General features: G+C 41.1%; 1 protein-coding gene across 1 annotated transcript in view; it reads left to right on the top strand.

Annotated features, from left to right (window-relative positions):
- Positions 1 to 22,136, top strand: part of Karybeta3 (karyopherin beta 3) — a 173,970-nt gene that overhangs the window by 118,275 nt on the left and 33,559 nt on the right. The window contains exons 10-13 of the mRNA XM_070085160.1: positions 1 to 3; positions 10,055 to 10,255; positions 10,936 to 11,124; positions 13,617 to 13,976. The exon at positions 1 to 3 is cut by the window's left edge and continues 216 nt beyond it. Coding sequence (XP_069941261.1) covers positions 1 to 3; positions 10,055 to 10,255; positions 10,936 to 11,124; positions 13,617 to 13,976 — 753 coding nt within the window. The remainder of the gene's footprint in view (positions 4 to 10,054; positions 10,256 to 10,935; positions 11,125 to 13,616; positions 13,977 to 22,136) is intronic.

Below are 22,136 nucleotides of genomic sequence, written 5' to 3'. Positions count from 1 at the left end.
AAGGTAAATTATTGCTAATGTCTGCTCACTTTTCTGTTCTCGTCTATCCTTTTCTATCTTTTTTTTTTTTTCACTTGTGTTGCTTCTTTTCATCTCCAGTTGAAATTTTGTGTCGATGATATCTCTTTAAATGTGCCAGTGATAATTATGCCAAATTATGATTTTTTTATTTTAACTGTTTAACCCCTTCAGGGTCCAAGGCCAAAATCTGAAGTGGTGCTCCAGTGTCCAAGAAATTTTGAAAAAAAAAAAATTATTTTTCTTACAGAATTAAAGAGCATATTTTTGTGAAGGTAATAAGAAAAAAAAAATTTCTGATCAGTACTTACCGAGATACAGTGCCAAGAAGTTTGTCCAAAATGATGTGGTGGCGGCAACATCGACGAATTCCACATACGCGCATTACATTATTTAGCGGTTTTTATAGTTTTTTCTTTTCTTTTCCAATTTTTTTCTTTTCCTACTAACATTTGGGGCCTGAGAGACCAATACTGTATATAATGTATATATATAAACTCACTGTATTGAACACAATAACCGCACTAAAGTTATTATCATATTATTGTTTACCACTGTTGTTTATTACAATAAACATGTACAAATCTTGTATAATACTAATGTTCTATCATATATTTACATATTTACAATCACTGGATATGGTTTTAGAACTACTGGAGCTTGTGGAACTCCTTGAAACAAGGCACCATGCACAGAGGCACCTTACATTCCTCACACATAAACCGAGTGTCTTTGTTGCCGTCGTTTTGTTTGTGCACAGACGATGCATCTCTTCTGAGCAAATTTCTTCTGAGTTGAAGGAAGCTGTATTATGAAATGATCACCTTCCCTCCTCAAACGCTTGGGTATATCCTGAGTAATTCAAGGACCTTGTTGTATAGCGGGTGTTCTTACCTGGTACTTCATTATGAGTTGTCTGACAACAGACAAACAAAATTCACCATACGGTGGTCTGTTGCCAGTCTTTATTTGATACATATTATATGCATTGAGCATTGAAATGTCCATGAGATGGAAGAAAAGTTTCATGTACCACTTGTAACTCTTAGGAACAGTCAACAAAACCAATCTGCATATCACATTTATCAACCAAGTGCATGTTTTGTGTATAATCAATCACTGACACTGGTTTTCGAATACGTTCATTAGTCACTCGATCAACTTTGCCACTGTCTTGCATTTCATTACGGTGAATGGTTGTCAACAATGTGACATCTCGTTTGTCATGCCACCGTAATGCCATGATGTCATTGGCAGTAAACACCTGCACGTCATCACCACGAGCACCTGCATTGAGCCTGGGCATGTGTTTACAATTAGAACGCACTGTGCCACACACATCTGTCTTGTTCACTCGCATGAAATCACTGAGTAATGGGCTTGTGTACCAGTTATTGGTATAATGTATGCCCCTTACCAAGATAAGGTGCCATCATGTTTCTCACTACGTCACCTGAGATACCCAATAACATCTTGGTATCTTTCAATGTTTTACTTCCCGTGTATACAACAATATCCAACACCAGGCCACTGTCACAGTCACAGAGTACAAACAGTTTTATACCAAAGCGTTTCCTCTTGCTTGGTATATACTGCTTGAATGACAGTCTACCTTTGAACAAAATCAAAGAGTCGTCAATTACAACATTCTTGAATGGATAAAAGTATATGCTGAACTTTTGTTTGAGATACATGAAAACATTTCTAATCTTATATAACCTGTCACTTCTGTCAGGCCTGCTTTTGTCAGAGAAGTGCAACATACGTAAGAGTAAGATAAACCTGTTCACTGGGATGATTTCACTGAAGACCGGGGTAGAAATTAGCCGATCTGTGGACCAGTATGCTTTTATATTATGCTTATAGACATGAGGCATAAGCATTATTGTTGCAAAAAGCAAATACATTTCTGCAACAGTCATCTCTTTCCACCTGTGTAGTCTTGACTGTGGTGATATGATCGTATTTGCCATGGTGTACTCAAAATACTTATTACTTTCCCTGACAATAGTTTCCATCAATGACTGGTCAAAGAATAATTCAAAGAATTCCAGTTCATTGGCCGTGGTTCCAAGGGGACAAGTAGGTAGAATTCCACTTCGAGAGTCATCAAAGTGGTGAGGCTTGGGAACAAAATTGGGATTTTGCTGCCAATCCCACATACGGTTTGCTGGTGAATACTGGACATCATAGGCTGGTTGTGCGGGTGGTTGTGGTGGGCTAGTGGCTGACGCTCCGCTTTGTCCTTGAACTGACGAGTCAGCAGCGTCGGTCCCAGCGTGGGCTGGTGAGTCACGCATGGCGGTGCCACTACCATCACCACTACCACCATCCACTAATGCCTGTGGTCTATCCATGCCAAGTGTAGCCACATCATCCTCACTATCACTACCTAAAATTGGTGTGGGGCCATGGGATGTACTCCGTCCCCAGGGCACAGCATAGGGTACACTACCCGAGCGCATGTGGCGGCGAACATACCGACGCTTCACTGGTGAATATGATTCCTCACTATCACTACTCAAATGATCGTCGAGCGCAATAAAATCACAATCCACGTCACTATCATCATCATTACTGAAGTCAGAGGCCTGGCCACACGAAAATATTAGTTTTCTCTTGCGTTGAGGCACAACCGACCGTGAGTCACGAGTGCCCACACCAGAGGTAGAAGGTTGAGGATCGTCAGGGTTTTCTGCACTATTATCGATATCCTGGTCATTCCTTTCGGTCACTAACTGATCAAAGCCGTAGAATTCGTCTTCATTTCCACTTCCATCAATGTCAGAACTATCAGATAGGAAGAGGAGAGTCCCAGTTTTCCGAGGAGTAAGAGCTGACTTGCGACGAGGCATGGTGAACAAGGGTAACTGAGCCAGCGTTCCCACAATGCTATGCGGGCACCTAGATTTTTTGTTTATGGCGCACACCCACCATGCAGACCCGTTCTCTCACATGTAGGCCTATGAGCGCTTTCGCGCTAAATTTGACGGCGCTTGAATTTTGGCGTAGATCTACGGTTTGGACACTCACATGAAGCCGTAGATCTACGGGACGGACCCTGAAAGGGTTAACACTAGGTACACTAGTTTCTTGTAATACTATGTGTATCATGGTGTTTTAATACTTTACATATGGGTAAATGCATATCCTGACATTGCTCCACTTGGAATTTATTATTTTATTATCACACTGGCCGATTCCCACCAAGGCAGGGTGGCCCGAAAAAGAAAAACTTTCACCATCATTCACTCCATCACTGTCTTGCCAGAAGGGTGCTTTACACTACAGTTTTTAAACTGCAACATTAACACCCCTCCTTCAGAGTGCAGGCACTGTACTTCCCATCTCCAGGACTCAAGTCCGGCCTGCCGGTTTCCCTGAATCCCTTCATAAATGTTACTTTGCTCACACTCCAACAGCACGTCAAGTATTAAAAGCCATTTGTCTCCATTCACTCCTATCAAACACGCTCACGCATGCCTGCTGGAAGTCCAAGACCCTCGCACACAAAACCTCCTTTACCCCCTCCCTCCAACCCTTCCTAGGCCGACCCCTACCCCGCCTTCCTTCCACTACAGACTGATACACTCTTGAAGTCATTCTGTTTCGCTCCATTCTCTCTACATGTCCGAACCACCTCAACAACCCTTCCTCAGCCCTCTGGACAACAGTTTTGGTAATCCCGCACCTCCTCCTAACTTCCAAACTACGAATTCTCTGCATTATATTCACACCACACATTGCCCTCAGACATGACATCTCCACTGCCTCCAGCCTTCTCCTCGCTGCAACATTCATCACCCACGCTTCACACCCATATAAGAGCGTTGGTAAAACTATACTCTCATACATTCCCCTCTTTGCCTCCAAGGACAAAGTTCTTTGTCTCCACAGACTCCTAAGTGCACCACTCACTCTTTTTCCCTCATCAATTCTATGATTCACCTCATCTTTCATAGACCCATCCGCTGACACGTCCACTCCCAAATATCTGAATACCTTCACCTCCTCCATACTCTCTCCCTCCAATCTGATATTCAATCTTTCATCACCTAATCTTTTTGTTATCCTCATAACCTTACTCTTTCCTGTATTCACCTTTAATTTTCTTCTTTTGCACACCCTACCAAATTCATCCACCAATCTCTGCAGCTTCTCTTCAGAATCACCCAAGAGCACAGTGTCATCAGCAAAGAGCAGCTGTGACAACTCCCACTTTGTGTGTGATTCTTTATCTTTTAACTCCACGCCTCTTGCCAAGACCCTCGCATTTACTTCTCTTACAACCCCATCTATAAATATATTAAACAACCACGGTGACATCACACATCCTTGTCTAAGGCCTACTTTTACTGGGAAAAAATTTCCCTCTTTCCTACATACTCTAACTTGAGCCTCACTGTCCTCGTAAAAACTCTTCACTGCTTTCAGTAACCTACCTCCTACACCATACACTTGCAACATCTGCCACATTGCCCCCCTATCCACCCTGTCATACGCCTTTTCCAAATCCATAAATGCCACAAAGACCTCTTTAGCCTTATCTAAATACTGTTCACTTATATGTTTCACTGTAAACACCTGGTCCACACACCCCCTACCTTTCCTAAAGCCTCCTTGTTCATCTGCTATCCTATTCTCCGTCTTACTCTTAATTCTTTCAATTATAACTCTACCATACACTTTACCAGGTACACTCAACAGACTTATCCCCCTATAATTTTTGCACTCTCTTTTATCCCCTTTGCCTTTATACAAAGGAACTATGCATGCTCTCTGCCAATCCCTAGGTACCTTACCCTCTTCCATACATTTATTAAATAATTGCACCAACCACTCCAAAACTATATCCCCACCTGCTTTTAACATTTCTATCTTTATCCCATCAATCCCGGCTGCCTTACCCCCTTTCATTTTACCTACTGCCTCACGAACTTCCCCCACACTCACAACTGGCTCTTCCTCACTCCTACAAGATGTTATTCCTCCTTGCCCTATACACGAAATCACAGCTTCCCTATCTTCATCAACATTTAACAATTCCTCAAAATATTCCCTCCATCTTCCCAATACCTCTAACTCTCCATTTAATAACTCTCCTCTCCTATTTTTAACTGACAAATCCATTTGTTCTCTAGGCTTTCTTAACTTGTTAATCTCACTCCAAAACTTTTTCTTATTTTCAACAAAATTTGTTGATAACATCTCACCCACTCTCTCATTTGCTCTCTTTTTACATTGCTTCACCACTCTCTTAACCTCTCTCTTTTTCTCCATATACTCTTCCCTCCTTGCATCACTTCTACTTTGTAAAAACTTCTCATATGCTAACTTTTTCTCCCTTACTACTCTCTTTACATCATCATTCCACCAATCGCTCCTCTTCCCTCCTACACCCACTTTCCTGTAACCACAAACTTCTGCTGAACACTCTAACACTACATTTTTAAACCTACCCCATACCTCTTCGACCCCATTGCCTATGCTCTCATTAGCCCATCTATCCTCCAATAGCTGTTTATATCTTACCCTAACTGCCTCCTAATTTTTATTTTTATTTATTGCTAGAGGTATTTATTGTTAGAGAAGAGAGTGCAAAAATTATAGGGGGATAAGTCTGTTGAGTATACCTGGTAAAGTGTATGGTAGAGTTATTATTGAAAGAATTAAGAGTAAGACGGAGAATAGGATAGCAGATGAACAAGGAGGCTTTAGGAAAGGTAGGGGGTGTGTGGACCAGGTGTTTACAGTGAAACATATAAGTGAACAGTATTTAGATAAGGCTAAAGAGGTTTTCGTGGCATTTATGGATTTGGAAACGGTGTATGACAGGGTGGATAGGGGGGCAGTGTGGCAGATGTTGCAGGTGTATGATGTAGGAGGTAGGTTACTGAAAGCAGTGAAGAGTTTTTACGAGGATAGTGAGGCTCAAGTTAGAGTATGTAGGAAAGAGGGAAATTATTTCCCAGTAAAAGTAGTCCTTAGACAAGGATGTGTGATGTCACCGTGGTTGTTTAATATATTTATAGATGGGGTTGTAAGAGAAGTAAATGCGAGAGTCTTGGCAAGAGGCGTGGAGTTAAAAGATAAAAAATCACACAAAGTGGGAATTGTCACAGTTGCTCTTTGCTGATGACACTGTGTTCTTGGGAGATTCTGAAGAGAAGTTGCAGAGGTTGGTTAATGAATTTGGTAGGGTATGTAAAAGAAAATTAAAAGTGAATACAGGAAAGAATAAGGTTATGAGGATAAAAAGATTAGGTGATGAAAGATTGGATATCAGATTGGAGGGAGAGAGTATGGAGGAGGTGAATGTATTCAGATATTTGGGAGTGGACGTGTCAGCGGATGGGTCTATGAAAGATGAGGTGAATCATAGAATTGATGAGGGGAAAAGGGTGAGTGGTGCACTTAGGAGTCTGTGGAGACAAAGAACTTTGTCCTTGGAGGCAAAGAGGGGAATGTATGAAAGTATAGTTTTACCAACGCTCTTATATGGGTGTGAAGCATGGGTGATGAATGTTGCAGTGAGGAGAAGGCTGGAGGCAGTGGAGATGTCATGTCTGAGGGCAATGTGTGGTGTGAATATAATGCAGAGAATTCGTAGTTTGGAAGTTAGGAGGAGGTGCGGGATTACCAAAACTGTTGTCCAGAGGGCTGAGGAAGGGTTGTTGAGGTGGTTTGGACATGTAGAGAGAATGGAGCGAGACAGCGTGACTTCAAGAGTGTATCAGTCTGTAGTGGAAGGAAGGCGGGGTAGGGGTCGGCCTAGGAAAGGTTGGAGGGAGGGGGTAAAGGAGGTTTTGTGTGCGAGGGGCTTGGACTTCCAGCAGGCATGCATGCATGAGCGTGTTTGATAGGAGTGAATGGAGACAAATGGTTTTTAATACTTGACGTGCTGTTGGAGTGTGAGCAAAGTAACATTTATGAAGGGGTTCAGGGAAACCGGCAGGCCGGACTTGAGTCCTGGAGATGGGAAGTACAGTGCCTGCACTCTGAAGGAGGGGTGTTAATGTTGCAGTTTAAAAACTGTAGTGTAAAGCACCCTTCTGGCAAGACAGTGATGGAATGAATGATGATGAAAGTTTTTCTTTTTCGGGCCACCCTGCCTTTGTGGGAATCGGCCACTGTGATAATAAAATAATAATAAATTTATTGCTTTGGCCTTTTAACACTTCAGGGAATATCTAAATATTTCCATTTATAACTTGTAATACTCCTGACAACACTGAAGTAAGTCGCATTGTTTTGACTTATCTGAGTTATCCTAGGTTAATCATTAAATACTTAAGTTTGAGGTAATGTAATTTCTATATCCATGACACCTGTGTACCGTCAAGACAACTGTAAAACTTATATTTGCAAGGAAATCTTATGACTTTACAATTATTTCTAAAAGTACAGTAGGGCCCCACTTATACGGCGGGTTAGGTTCCAGGCTGTCGCCGGAAAGCAGACATCGCCGGAAGGCAGAACTCCATTTTTTTCCATTTGTAAATGCATATAAATGCCAGACAACTAGTTTACACTAAATTATATTAAGTTAGTAATAGAACTAGGCATTAAAAACACATGAAGTAAAATAGTCACAGTAAATTCATTACTTATCTTAAAGTATTTGTAATCTTAATGTAGGGAGAGAGGTGAGTAGTACTTATTTGTAGGAAGTCAGGTGTAGGTAGCACTGGCTCCCCGTCTCATACTTAATGTACGATATTTAAAACATCTCAATGGTTAAATACACATACAGTACACTCATTATTTACCTTAAAATATGTGTAGTCTTAATGTAGGAAGAGAGGTGAGTAGTATATATTTGTAGGAAGTCAGTGTAGGTAGCCGGTAGGTGTAGCCCAGGCGGGATACACCTACCGGCCACCTACACCATGGCCCAGAGCCATATTATTAACATCGACATACCTTGTTCACTGAATTTAATCATTTCTAACAACTACCTTTAGATGCCATCATAAACGAAGGTAGAAGTAATGAATAATTCATGCCGAAAATTGTAAACAAAAGCGGAGTGAGGGAGTGGCTGGGCCAAACGCAGATTCATACACGTTTTCTCTGATGGCTGAACAGAGAAAACGTAATGTCCCTCCACCCGGCTACTACACAGCTCCACAAGTATTATTATCAGAGCACATAAAATATGCAATAAATGCCAGACAACAAGTTTACACTAACTTAGTTAGCAATAGAAATATGCATTAAAAACACAATAAAAGGTAAGATGCACACAGAGTACACTTATTACTTACCTTAAAATATTAATATTGTGTGAGAGGTGAGTGGCAGGATGTTTATTGAATGAAATCAGAATGGCACACCATCATCCTCTAACTTGGCACTTAAAGCAAGAGGCTTATGACTTCTCTTTTTATTACAGCTAACCTTAGACGCCATCGTCAATGAGAGCCAACTAGTTAACGAAAGAGTAAATGAGATACAGAGTTGAGACAATGTAAGAACACAAACTGAACAGGTAGTGGACGATCACTTGGTCAGGCAAAATAAATGCGTATTAATATGTGTCTACTTTTAGTTCATTCACGTCCATTTGTAAGAGTTTGTAAAACATTTACCTCAATATTTTTTTATTTTAATAATAATTAATACACAATACAAATACTCTTACATTCTGTACAAGTTGTACAAGTTAGTTCAGAATAAGCAAACAGCAACACACCATTTTTAGAGTGAATGAAGATAATATTAATAATAATAAAATAATTATTATTATTATGATTATTATTATTATTATTATTTATTATAAAAAGCAGTAAACCCACAAGGGTCGTGAATTGCTATACATAGAGTAAAGGCATACGAAAAGAATATTTTTCTACAGTTACCCCCAAGTGTTTGACTAGAGAAAACATAATTCTTCCGACACTACCTACACAGCTGCTTTGTAAACAAATCTCATTTACATCAATTTTTATTCTGAGTGTATGTATCATGTTTATATGCTATGTAATGGGTTTCATATATAATTTTGAGGAAAATATCATAGATGGATTAATGAAAATGCCTATATTGATGTAAAATAAGACATTTAGTGTGCCCAAGAGTGATTATTATTACGTAGTATTGGCGGCATGAGTAGAGAGACTTAGCTATTTTAATGTATACCTGCACACCAGCACAGTATGTAAGTATATTTAGGTACAGGTACACATAAGTATAATTATCAGAGTACATATAAAATATGCAGTAACTTTAAAACACTTGAAATTTTGGAAAGTTTCCTGACATAATAGATGTGGTCACGGAAAATGTAAACAAACCGGGTGGGGGGTGCCGTATTTGAAAGACTGCTTGCCGTATAGCAAATTTTGGTCATAATTTGACATCGCCATATTAGTGGAACGCCGTAAAGCGGGGCCTTACTGTAATTCTAATTATAACGTGAAGATCAATCAGTATGACTATTGGGTTATCCTAGGTTAAATCTACCTAGTGTGCTTTTTGGCTAAATTCCATTGTTAGTGTGAAGCTGGTGGCGGAACAACAGGTCCTGGTTTCTTTGCTAGGTAGACGGCGATAACCATGATAAACTGTGTAGACCTGTCTGGTCTTAGGTTTTTTTTTTTTTTTTCTCCAAAGGCATGAAGAGGTTTCTCCATGGGGAATTGGAACAGAATTCTTCCTCCATAAGCCATGCATATCGTAAGAGATGACTAAAATGCCAGGAGCAAAGGGCTAGTAACCCCTTCTTCTGTGTACGTTGCTAATTTTAAAAAAGAGAAACTTCATTTTTGTTTTTAGGTCACCCTGCCTCTGTGGGATATGGTCGGTTTGTTGGGGGGAAAATGAAGAGGTTGTAGGATATGTTAAAGGGTTAAAAAGAAAGGAAAAGTTTGTAATCACTTGGGCAAAAGCAGTTTGTTGCTCATAAAATATCGGTACAGTGTGTACAAACATAAAATAAACAGCCAGAGTAGTAGCAGAATTTTATTTTATACAGTTTTTCTTTCATACATACTCTCATTGACTAAGCATGGTGCCTAATGTTGGTCATTGACAGTTCTTGACAGATGCTGGAAAAATGATGGATCTGCTGCTTAAAGCCCAGACTAACCAAGAAGAAATGGCCGATGATGATCCTCAAGTCTCTTACCTCATCTCTGCTTGGGCTCGCATTTGCAAGATTATGGGCAAGCGCTTTGAACCATACCTCCCACTTGTTATGGGGCCAGTTTTGAAGACCGCCTCCTTGAAACCCGAAGTATGAATTAAATTTGTACTTTCAGATTTCAAGTTGAAATAGGCATAACCTAAAGTACAGGGGAACCTCGGTATTCAAACTTAATTCATTCCAGAGGGCTGTTCGAGTACTAGTCCATTCGAGTATCGAACAAATTCTTCTCAACCCATTTTCATTTTCTTTTTGGTTGACTGTTATCACTAATCTTCATAAGCCCCATGGTGACTTATTTATGCATATAAAAAACACCAAAAAAAATTCAAAGAAGCACAAAATAGTTTACAGCGAAGTTCTGGCAGGTCATGTTTGTTTGGGCGAGTGCTAAGCTTTCTTCAAGTAGGGGGCTTTTCATGTACCGAGGTTCCACTGTAGTTATATTTTTCACTTTAGTATGATCACTGGTTTTTAATACCATTTTTGATAAGGTGACATTAAAGTAGATTTTTTATACCTGTATTCATTCTACCACTTGTGCTCATTGGTCAACAGGAAAATATACACACATAATGGCATATGCCAGGAGTAAGGGGCTGGTAACCTCTTCTCCTGTATATATTACTAATTTTAAAAATAGAAACTTTTCTTTTTCTTTTTAGGTCACCCTGCCTTGGTGGGATATGGCTGGTTTGTTGAAAAAAAAAAAAGCATACTTCAATGCATTGCCAGATGGTCATTTTTTCATGATCTGTATTTTTACTCAGGTAGCCCTGTTGGATAATGAAGATATGAACGCAGTTGATGGTGATGATGATTGGCAGTTTGTATCTATTGGAGAGCAGCAGAATTTTGGCATTCGCACAGCTGGACTTGAGGAAAAAGCTACTGCTTGCCAGATGCTTGTATGTTATGCTAGAGAACTTAAGGATGGCTTTGGCGATTATACAGAACAAGTAAGAGATGCCAGTAGTTTTGTTAGTAGAGTATAATTCTATTACATGAATCAGTGAGTAGATAGTGTAGAATTCATGGAAAGAGATGCAATAATGCATGCAAAAAAGTAAAATGGTGCTGTATAAATTACTAAAAATAAGCCACAGGGATGTCAGGAAGTATTTCTTCAGTCTCAAGATGGTTACAAAATGGAAAGACCTTGAGAAAAAAAAATAGAGAAGACTGGCTCCATACGAGGCAAAGAGGGAGTGATTTTGGCAAGTAGGACCAGAAGCTTGATAAAGATTTAAAAAATTTAATTGACAATTCTTTTAAAATTGCCAGAAGTATATTTTACAATTAAAAAAAATATTTAACCAAGAATATTGGCTCTTCTTTACCATGAAAGCTTTCTTGATGTACCTTCTCTACTTCAGAATTTTAAAATCTAACTTGTATTTCAAAATCTTGCTATGGCAAAAATAACTTTGATTACAAATGTCCCCAAAAAATGCTGATGGCTGTCTCTGTGAGATTCCTTGTAAAAATGAAGTAAAATTTATTACAGTCAAACTGGAAAAAGCCTTGAATTAAGAAGTAGATGGGACAATAGGAAAATGGCAACAAGAAGTAAGAGAGAGGTGCAGGTGTATAAAATAAGGGAGGAGGAAGTTAGGGCGAGATATAAGCAACTATTGCCAGAAAGGTGGGCTAGTGCCAGTATGAGTAGTGGGGGAGTTGAAGAGGGTTGAATAGTTTTAAAAATGCAGTATTAGAATGTGGGGCAGAAGTTTGTGGCTATAGGAGGGTGGGTGCAGAAGGAAAGAGGAGTGATTGGTGGAATGATGAAGTAAAGGTTGTGATAAAAGAGGAAAAGGTAGCTTATGAGAGGTTTTTACAAAGCAGAAGTGTTATAAGAAGAGCAGAGTATATGGAGAGTAAAAGAAAGGTCATGAGAGAGTGGGAGAGGCACTCAAGAAATTTTGATGAAAAGAAAAAGTTTTGGAGTGAGATAAACAAGTTAAAAAAGCCTAGGGAACGAATGGATTTGTCAGTTAAAAACAGAGTAGGCAAGTTAGTAGATGGGTAGATGGCGAGAATATTTTGAGGAACTTTTAAATGTTGAGGAAGAAAGGGAGGCGATAATTGCATGCACTGGCCAGGGAGGTATATCATCTTTTAGGAGTGAAGAAGAGCAGAATGTAAGTGTGGTGGAGGTACATGAGGCATTACGTAGAATGAAAGGGGGTAAAGCAGCTGGAACTGATGGGATCATGACAGAAATGTTAAAAGCAGGGGAGAATATAGTGTTGGAGTGGTTGGTATTTTTGTTTAATAAATGTATGAAAGAGGGAAAGGTACCTAGGGATTGGCAGAGAGCTTGTATAGTTCCTTTACATAAAGGGAAGGGGGAGAAAAGAGATTGTAAAAATGATAGCGGAATAAGTTTACTGAGTATACCAGGTAAAGTGTACGGTAGGGTTATTATTGAAAGAATTAAAGGTAAGACTGAGAGTAGGATTTTGGATGAGCAAGGAGGCTTTAGAGTGGGTAGGGGATGTGTAGATCAAGTGTTTACATTAAAGCATAGATGTGAACAGTATTTAGATAAAGGTAGGGAAGTTTTCATTGCATTTATGGATTTAGAAAAGGCATATGATAGTGGGTAGGGGAGCAATGTGGCAGACGTTGCAAGTATATGGAATAGTAAGTTACTAAATGCTGTGCAGAGTTTTTACGAGGATAGTGAGGCTCAGGTTAGGGTGGATAGAAGAGAGGGAGACTACTTCCCAGAAAAAGTAGGTCTTAGGGATGTGTAATGTCACCATGGCTGTTTAATGTGTAGATGGGGTTGTAAAAGGAGTAAATGCTAGTGTTGGGGAGAAGGATGGGATTAAATTATGGGGAATCAAATACAAAATGAGAATTGACACATTTACTTTTTGCTGATGATACTGTGCTTATGGGAGATTCTAAAGAAAAGTTGCAAAGGTTAGTGGACGAGTTTGGGAGTGTGTGTAAAAGTAGAAAGTTGAAAGTGAACATAGAAAAAAAGTATGGTGATGAGATCTGTGGTTGAGCAGAATATAATTGAATCTAGTTTTGTAAGGAATGATGCTGATTATTAATGCAAGTTCAGGGTTATATAAATTAGATTCAATCATGGAGTTTGAGGTGAATTTAAAATTTGCCTGACATTACACTCATAAAACTTGACTTGTGACCTGACTAAGTTTTCACTACACTCCCATGCTCAGCATGTTCGTTCATGTGTGAAGTAATGCATTGGCTTTATAAGTCTACCATTGTCCTCTGTGAAAAAAGAACTGTATGGCCTTTTAGTTTAATATTACTGCTGTGCAATTGTTTGACTAAGTTTAAGTGCTGTACTCAGTAGGTTTATGAACTCATTGGTCTTCAATGAGTAATGCAGTTCTTTACCAAACAATGTAAGGTTTTTATTCTCAGATTTTTTACTACACGTCAATTAATTGTATCCACAATTTTGCAGGTTGTAAAGTTGATGGTTCCAATGCTCAAATTTTACTTCCATGATGGTGTTCGTACAGCAGCAGCAGAATCTCTCCCATTCCTCTTGGAATGTGCTAAGATTAAGGGTCCACAATACTTAGCCGAGATGTGGCAGTATATGTGCCCAGAATTGCTTAAAGCGATAGAGACTGAACCTGAAAGTGAAGTGTTGTCAGAACATATGTATGCTATGGCAAAGTGCATAGAAGTTCTTGGAATGGGATGCCTTACCAATGACCAGATTACTGAACTTATAAGAATTGTTGACAAATCACTTAAGGAACATTTTGAAAGAGCTGTAAAGAGACAAGAACAACGCAAGGATGAAGACTATGATGAGGTACGAATCTACTCAAAATTACGTTGCATTTTTAAAAATTAATATTTACAATGAAAGTAATTGTTTACAGTTCCAATTATGTTCTCGTGACCTGCCTGTTTGAATTTCCTGCTTTATTTTATTTTACTTTTTTTATTTTTTTATTAACCCATTGGCCGTTTCCCACCAAGGCAGGGTGGCTCAGAAAAAAAAAAACTTTCATCATTTACTCTATCGCTATCTTGTCAGAGGCGCACTCACACTACAGTTATAAAACTGCAACATTTACACCCCTCCTTCAGAGTGCATGCATTGTACTTCCCATCTCCAGGACTCAAGTCTGGCTTGCCGGTTTCCCCGAATCCCATCACAAATGTTACCTTGCTCACACTCCAACAGCACATCAAGTTCTAAAAACCATTTACCTTCATTTGCTCCTATCTAGCATGCTCACGCATGCTTGCTGGAAGTTCAAGCTACTCACACAAAATCTCCTCTAGCCCATCCAACCTTTCCTAGGCCGACCCCTACCCTGCCTTCCCTTCACTACGGATTTTACACCTTAGAAGTCATTCAGACTTGAGTACTGGAAATGGGAAACACAATGCCTGCACTTTAAATGAGGGGTTTGAGATATTGTCAGTTTGGAGGGATATGTTATATATCTTTATATATGCTTCTAATACTTGACAAATGGTTTTTAATACTTGACGTGCTGTTGGAGTGTGAGCAAAGTAACATTTATGAAGGGGTTCAGGGAAACCGGCAGGCCGGACTTGAGTCCTGGAGATGAAAGTACAAATGGATTTGTCAGTTAAAAATAGGAGAGGAGAGTTATTAAATGGAGAGTTAGAGGTATTGGGAAGATGGAGGGAATATTTTGAGGAATTGTTAAATGTTGATGAAGATAGGGAAGCTGTGATTTCGTGTATAGGGCAAGGAGGAATAACATCTTGTAGGAGTGAGGAAGAGCCAGTTGTGAGTGTGGGGGAAGTTCGTGAGGCAGTAGGTAAAATGAAAGGGGGTAAGGCAGCCGGGATTGATGGGATAAAGATAGAAATGTTAAAAGCAGGTGGGGATATAGTTTTGGAGTGGTTGGTGCAATTATTTAATAAATGTATGGAAGAGGGTAAGGTACCTCGGGATTGGCAGAGAGCATGCATAGTTCCTTTGTATAAAGGCAAAGGGGATAAAAGAGAGTGCAAAAATTATAGGGGGATAAGTCTGTTGAGTGTACCTGGTAAAGTGTATGGTAGAGTTATAATTGAAAGAATTAAGAGTAAGACGGAGAATAGGATAGCAGATGAACAAGGAGGCTTTAGGAAAGGTAGGGGGTGTGTGGACCAGGTGTTTACAGTGAAACATATAAGTGAACAGTATTTAGATAAGGCTAAAGAGGTCTTTGTGGCATTTATGGATTTGGAAAAGGCGTATGACAGGGTGGATAGGGGGGCAATGTGGCAGATGTTGCAAGTGTATGGTGTAGGAGGTAGGTTACTGAAAGCAGTGAAGAGTTTTTACGAGGACAGTGAGGCTCAAGTTAGAGTATGTAGGAAAGAGGGAAATTTTTTCCCAGTAAAAGTAGGCCTTAGACAAGGATGTGTGATGTCACCGTGGTTGTTTAATATATTTATAGATGGGGTTGTAAGAGAAGTAAATGCGAGGGTCTTGGCAAGAGGCGTGGAGTTAAAAGATAAAGAATCACACACAAAGTGGGAGTTGTCACAGCTGCTCTTTGCTGATGACACTGTGCTCTTGGGTGATTCTGAAGAGAAGCTGCAGAGATTGGTGGATGAATTTGGTAGGGTGTGCAAAAGAAGAAAATTAAAGGTGAATACAGGAAAGAGTAAGGTTATGAGGATAACAAAAAGATTAGGTGATGAAAGATTGAATATCAGATTGGAGGGAGAGAGTATGGAGGAGGTGAACGTATTCAGATATTTGGGAGTGGACGTGTCAGCGGATGGGTCTATGAAAGATGAGGTGAATCATAGAATTGATGAGGGAAAAAGAGTGAGTGGTGCACTTAGGAGTCTGTGGAGACAAAGAACTTTGTCCTTGGAGGCAAAGAGGGGAATGTATGAGAGTATAGTTTTACCAACGCTCTTATATGGGTGTGAAGCGTGGGTGATGAATGTTGCAGCGAGGAGAAGGCTGGAGGCAGTGGAGATGTCATGTCTGAGGGCAATGTGTGGTGTGAATATAATGCAGAGAATTCGTAGTTTGGAAGTTAGGAGGAGGTGCGGGATTACCAAAACTGTTGTCCAGAGGGCTGAGGAAGGGTTGTTGAGGTGGTTCGGACATGTAGAGAGAATGGAGCGAAACAGAATGACTTCAAGAGTGTATCAGTCTGTAGTGGAAGGAAGGCGGGGTAGGGGTCGGCCTAGGAAGGGTTGGAGGGAGGGGGTAAAGGAGGTTTTGTGTGCGAGGGGCTTGGACTTCCAGCAGGCATGCGTGAGCGTGTTTGATAGGAGTGAATGGAGACAAATGGTTTTTAATACTTGACGTGCTGTTGGAGTGTGAGCAAAGTAACATTTATGAAGGGATTCAGGGAAACCGGCAGGCCGGACTTGAGTCCTGGAGATGGGAAGTACAGTGCCTGCACTCTGAAGGAGGGGTGTTAATGTTGCAGTTTAAAAACTGTAGTGTAAAGCACCCTTCTGGCAAGACAGTGATGGAGTGAATGATGGTGAAAGTTTTTCTTTTTCGGGCCACCCTGCCTTGGTGGGAATCGGCCAGTGTGATAATAAAAAAAAAAAAAAATAATATATATATATATATATATATATATATATATATATATATATATATATATATATACATATATATATATATATATATAAAGATATATATATATATATATATATATATATATATATATATATATATATATATATATATATATATATATAAACACCAGTAAATAATTACTTTTGAGTTAAGGTGTGAGGTCAGGCCCAGGATTTTTAACTAAAAATTCTGGCCCAGGCAAGTAAGTGGATAGTTCCCTGGGAAGCGACACCCAACATTCCTACCACAGTGAGGTGGGCTTGGTTTGTCCTCTTGGAAAATGTCAAGCTATCATCGTGTTTCTAATCTTTTTTTTTTTTTTTTTTTTTTTTTTTTTTTTTTTAAAATGATGGAACAGACTATTTTTGTTATTTTATTTTTTTTGATTTTTTACCATGCATTCAATTTACATAAAGACCATTTAGTTGAACTGGGATGGCATAGAGATACTGTAATATTTTTCTGACATTGTCTTTGTGGTCAGCCATTAAGTAGTAGTAAGCAATTCAGTGTTCCTCAGGGCTCCGCTCTTGGACTGGTATTGTCTATGTTTTTTAAAAAGTTAGTAGCTTAGCTTTACTGTTGGATTCTCATGGGTTTGATTTTTTTTTATGCTGCCAGTTCTCCCATGTTGCATAAGTGTCTCAATTCTTCATTTGTCGGTTTTCAAAACCATTCATCACATCTGTCAGACACTGCAACATCATGGGATCTTGATACAAAGAATTCTTCAACACTTGTCCAACCTTTGGACAGACCTGCTTACACTAGTGGATGGTCCCACTGTGATCCCGCTCCCTCCTGCTTCGACTCATCTGACTGCAGTATATAAGCCACCCCTGGCCCTATGCTGTACTTCCTACAAGAGTGATGGACTGAACACATCGATTCCAGGCTGAGGGACTGATTACCTCAAACTACTACTACTACTCATACCTTCCTGCTTTGTATTGGACTGATGAAGTCACTGTGTGGCAAAACAGTTCTTCATTGAAGATTCCCATATGTTGCATAAGTGTCTAAATTCTTCAGTTTTACATGGGGTGGAAAAGTCAGCTGGTACATTATAAAGAAAGGTTGCAAAAGCTATGGTTTGGATAGCATAAAAAAATAGGCTGGGCAAATGTATGTGGATGGATTTGAGAAGGCATGTTGCAGTGTCCCTTCACTGTTGCATAAGAACATAAGAAAGGAACACTGCAGCAGACCTGTTAGCCCAAACTGGGAATGTCCTTTATGTAATATCAGTTATGTGATGGCAGGGTTTACTGTTTTCAGGATTCTTGCAAAGACTTGAGAGATAATGAAGCTGCCTTTGTTTTGTTTAATTGTGTTAGAAACAGCGATTAAGGCTGAAGAAGATTCCAGTGACTCACGAAATCGTAATGACATGATTGCAAACAAAACATACCACGGGCGGGGATAGAACCCGCGATCAGAGAGTCTATCCCCACCCGTGGTATGGTTTAATTAAGGGGGGGGCTCCTTGTTATGGTAACTAAGCTATTGGTCTGAGGAATTGGATCTCTTGGTCTTCTTACTCCAACCAATCCTAATTACCCCCCCCCCCAGTCCTCCCTTCCCTATCCTTTCCTCCTTATACCTTCCCTTTCTCCTTTTTTCCCTTCCCTTCCCTCCCTTCTCCTAACCCTCCCTTTTTTCTCCATCCCATTTGTAGCCTCTGGGATCCTTCCCTCTGGCATTGCAGTTTCTAGGTGGGAGGTGGCGTGCTGGGGTTCGTCCCCCTCCGCGAGGTTCCTTAGGGGTGGTGTGATTTGCCGTGGAATCTTAATCGTCTGAGGATGCCCTACTCCCTTCCCGGTTTCCAGGTCGTGGGCGGGGTGCCCTTCGGGTGATGGGTGTATCTCTAGAAGCTGCCTGTTGGTTCTGGGGGGTGGCAGCCAAAGGAGGTATGCTTTGTGGTGGGTTTCCAACCGTCCTTCCTTTTGTCCACTGAGGTAGCTCAGTAGATGTGAGGTTGCTATCCCAGAGCGCTGGTTTACTGGCAAGAAGGGTAGGGTATGGCATGGGTTCCACGCTGCCTCTTCACTGTCAGTGGGCTCGAGGCCCTCTCGGATGAGGGTGGGGAGCTTTCGACCCCTCTGTGCCTCCTAGCGACTGTCCCTCTTTTTTTTTTAATAACAAGAAAGGAGATATCACGGAAGATGCACTTATTATTGTGGAATCTTCACCCAGTGTAACCCTTCCTCCTCCCAGGCCCCATTCTGATCCCCCACACTGTTTTGACCCGGCTTCGTTGTCGGACCATTCTCTCGACTCTCCTGATACCGTTGCACCTTCTGCTGGTGATGCTTCGTCGCCTGCTTCAGGTGCTGCGGCATCACCCATTTCAGTTCATGCCGCTGCTTCTAGCATGACTTTCACAATGCATCCGGCTTCCCCGAATGTGGTGCAATGGTTCTCGGATCGCCCACCTCCCTCTGGTCAGACTGCCCACGGTTCTACTCCTAAGCGTCCATGACAACCTACTGACAACAGTTCATCAATGACCACTTAAAAATGCCCTACACAACACACACTACCTTTGAATACCGGACTAACGAGTACGCAGTGGACAAAATTCTTTTCTTTACAAACGACATCTCAAAGTGATTATCTTTCTGACCACAGAATTGGTAAAGCTCTTTTACGGCATGTTGACCAAAGTATATCTTTGCACGCTCTTCGAAGCTGTGCACGTGTTGTAATGGTGCAGAATTCAGAGCAAGCTCATGCCCTCTACCGCATCACTTCCTTAGATAACATGCCAGTCACCATTCATAAGCACGCTACTCTTAATTCTTGCAGTGGTACTGTGGTCTTGCCGCGTACCATTGTATAGAGTGATTTTTTGTCTTGCGGCAAGGATATTTTAGAACAATTAGCCCTTTAGGACCTCCCTATCCTCAAGATACGTACATCTTGCCTGCTTGTGGGCGGAGGCGCTTTCCTAGAAATATTGCTCGTTTAATCTTTGACTGCCGTGACCTTCCGTCTTGTCTATATTGCAGGCCATTGCCTAGAGGCCCGTCAAGTTGTTCCCATGCCCCAACAGTGTCATAATTGTTGGCATTTTGGACAGCCCACTAAACACTGCAGATCTGTGGCAGAATGCCTGGTCTGTAGAGCAGCAGATCATTCCAATATGTTGTGTAGTCTTCCCCTCTCTTGTCTTAATTGCAGGGAACCTCCTCCTTCCTTTTCACACTGTTGCCAGGTTTATTGTAATGAACGAGAGAATTTGGCAAGTGAAGAATTCCCAAGTATTAAGATCCCAAGAAGTTGCAGTGCCAAGAGTTGCACATGTGTCTAATTTATCAACATGTCGGTTCTCTGAACCATTCATCTACAAACCTGTCAGGCACTGCAACTTCTTGGGATCTTAATACTTGGGAATTCTTCACTTGCCTAATTCTTGGGCACGATCTACTTCCACATTGAACATATGTGACACCACCTATGACTGCTGCACCTCTCCTGTCTACGGTTTATAAGCTCCTTCTCCGCACGTATGCCGTATTCTATTCAAGATGGATGGACTAACCACATCGACTCAAGGTTGAGGGACTGATTACCTCATTCTCCTCCTGTTCTTCAAGATTCTCCTTTGTATGGATTGATGAAGCCACCTTGTGGCGAAACGTTTCCTCAATAAAGATACCCAAGAGTTGCACATGTGTCTAATTTATCAAGGTAAACTCCCTTGTGTCCCGTATGCTCGAGTAGCCCGAGGACCTCCAACCTCGACGGTCCTCCTGCTTGTCAATCCCTATGCGTCTGTGTCTTCCGGGGTCGCCCCAGTTTCTAATTCTTTTGCAGTTGTATCCTCTGAGACCTACCTCTGTACCACCTCCTACTTCTACTTCTTCATCTCGTTTGCTTCTCAATCTCCGAAACCTTGCAGACCTACACTTTCTTCATGTCCATCACCTGCACAATATGTATCTCCTGCCTCGGAGCCTCGTTCTCACCCTCTTTCCAGCTCTCGCACGAAGGTAGAGGTTCAGCTTCCTCCTCATGTAGTCCCCTCTTCTGTTCCCTCCCCGTCTTCCTCTATAGTTACCCTCCAACCTCCTTCCTCTCCTGTTACACTACAGATCTCTTCTACCCCAGCCGATACATCTCTTCAGGTTCATAACCCCCCCCCCCCCACCTCTTTGGTTGCCTCTGTAGTTCCTCTGACCTTTCCTTGCAACGTCTCTCCTGTCTGACATCATGGCATCGTCAACTTCCTTAACAGCTGAGACGTTAGACGCTATTTCCAGCTATATTGTGGAGACAACACCTCCAATGGACACCAGGACTCCCTCTACCCCTTCTGCTTCACGACCCTCTCGACAGTCTATTCCTCCGCAACATTCACATTCTTCCTCGCTTACACGCTTACCATTACTCCCATACATTGACTTTACAGATCCTAATAGCCCATAGGTTTTATCATTTCTTATTGTTGCCAATTTTATTTATGTACATAAATGTCTTTTTTACAGTGGAATATTCGTGGCCTTAGGGGCAATCGGGGAGAACTCCAAGAGTTGCTCTCCCAGTTGTCCCCAGTATGTGTTGAGTTGCAAGAGCCCAAAATTCGTTCTGTGGTCATTCGCCCCACTCTTCTAAAATCGCCATTCGGGAGTCGTGCTATTATATCCTTCAGATCTATTACATGATGAATCTTTTAATGAAAGCGCGCTTCTTGTGCACATTGATATACTGTACTGTATCAGCTAGTTTTTATTCGTTCCCTGCTGCATTATGCTGCAGCTCGGATTTATTTACACAGATGGTTTACAGTCTCCTCTCTCTGTCTCTTTCTCCCTCCCGTGCATCCTGTGTCTCTGATATTGCGTTTTTAATTTCTTCTCTACCACCACATTGAGCCAGTAAAGCACCTAAACTACTGGGAACGCCTGCAAGTCTTGAACGTGTACTCATTGGAGTGGAGGAGAGAGAGGTACATGATAATATATACCTGGAAGGTATTCGAGGGCTTGGTCCCAAATCTGCACACTGCCATAACAACATACTGGAGTGAGAGATATAGGAGGAAGAGTAAAATAAACCCAGTGAGGAGCAGGGGTGCGGTGGGGACAATAAGGGAACACTGTATCAACATACAGGGTCCCAGACTTTTCAACATCTTTTCAGAAGATATCAGAAACACTGCTGGAACACGTGTTGAAGCCTTCAAGAGGAAACTAGACAAGTATCTTCACCAGGTGCCAGATCAACCAGGCTGTGATGGATATGTGGGGCAGCGGGCCTCCAGCAGCAACAGCCTGGTTGACCAGGCGAGCACCAGACGAACCTGGCCCATGGCTGGGCTCAGAGAGTAGATATACTCTTGAAATTCTTCAAAGGTATATACCCATCTTGCTGTTAGGTGACTTGAAC

The sequence above is a fragment of the Cherax quadricarinatus genome, chromosome 15 (assembly GCF_038502225.1).
Source record: "Cherax quadricarinatus isolate ZL_2023a chromosome 15, ASM3850222v1, whole genome shotgun sequence".
Taxonomy (NCBI): Eukaryota; Metazoa; Arthropoda; class Malacostraca; order Decapoda; family Parastacidae; genus Cherax; species Cherax quadricarinatus.
This window is presented reverse-complemented; position numbering and strand designations above follow the sequence as displayed.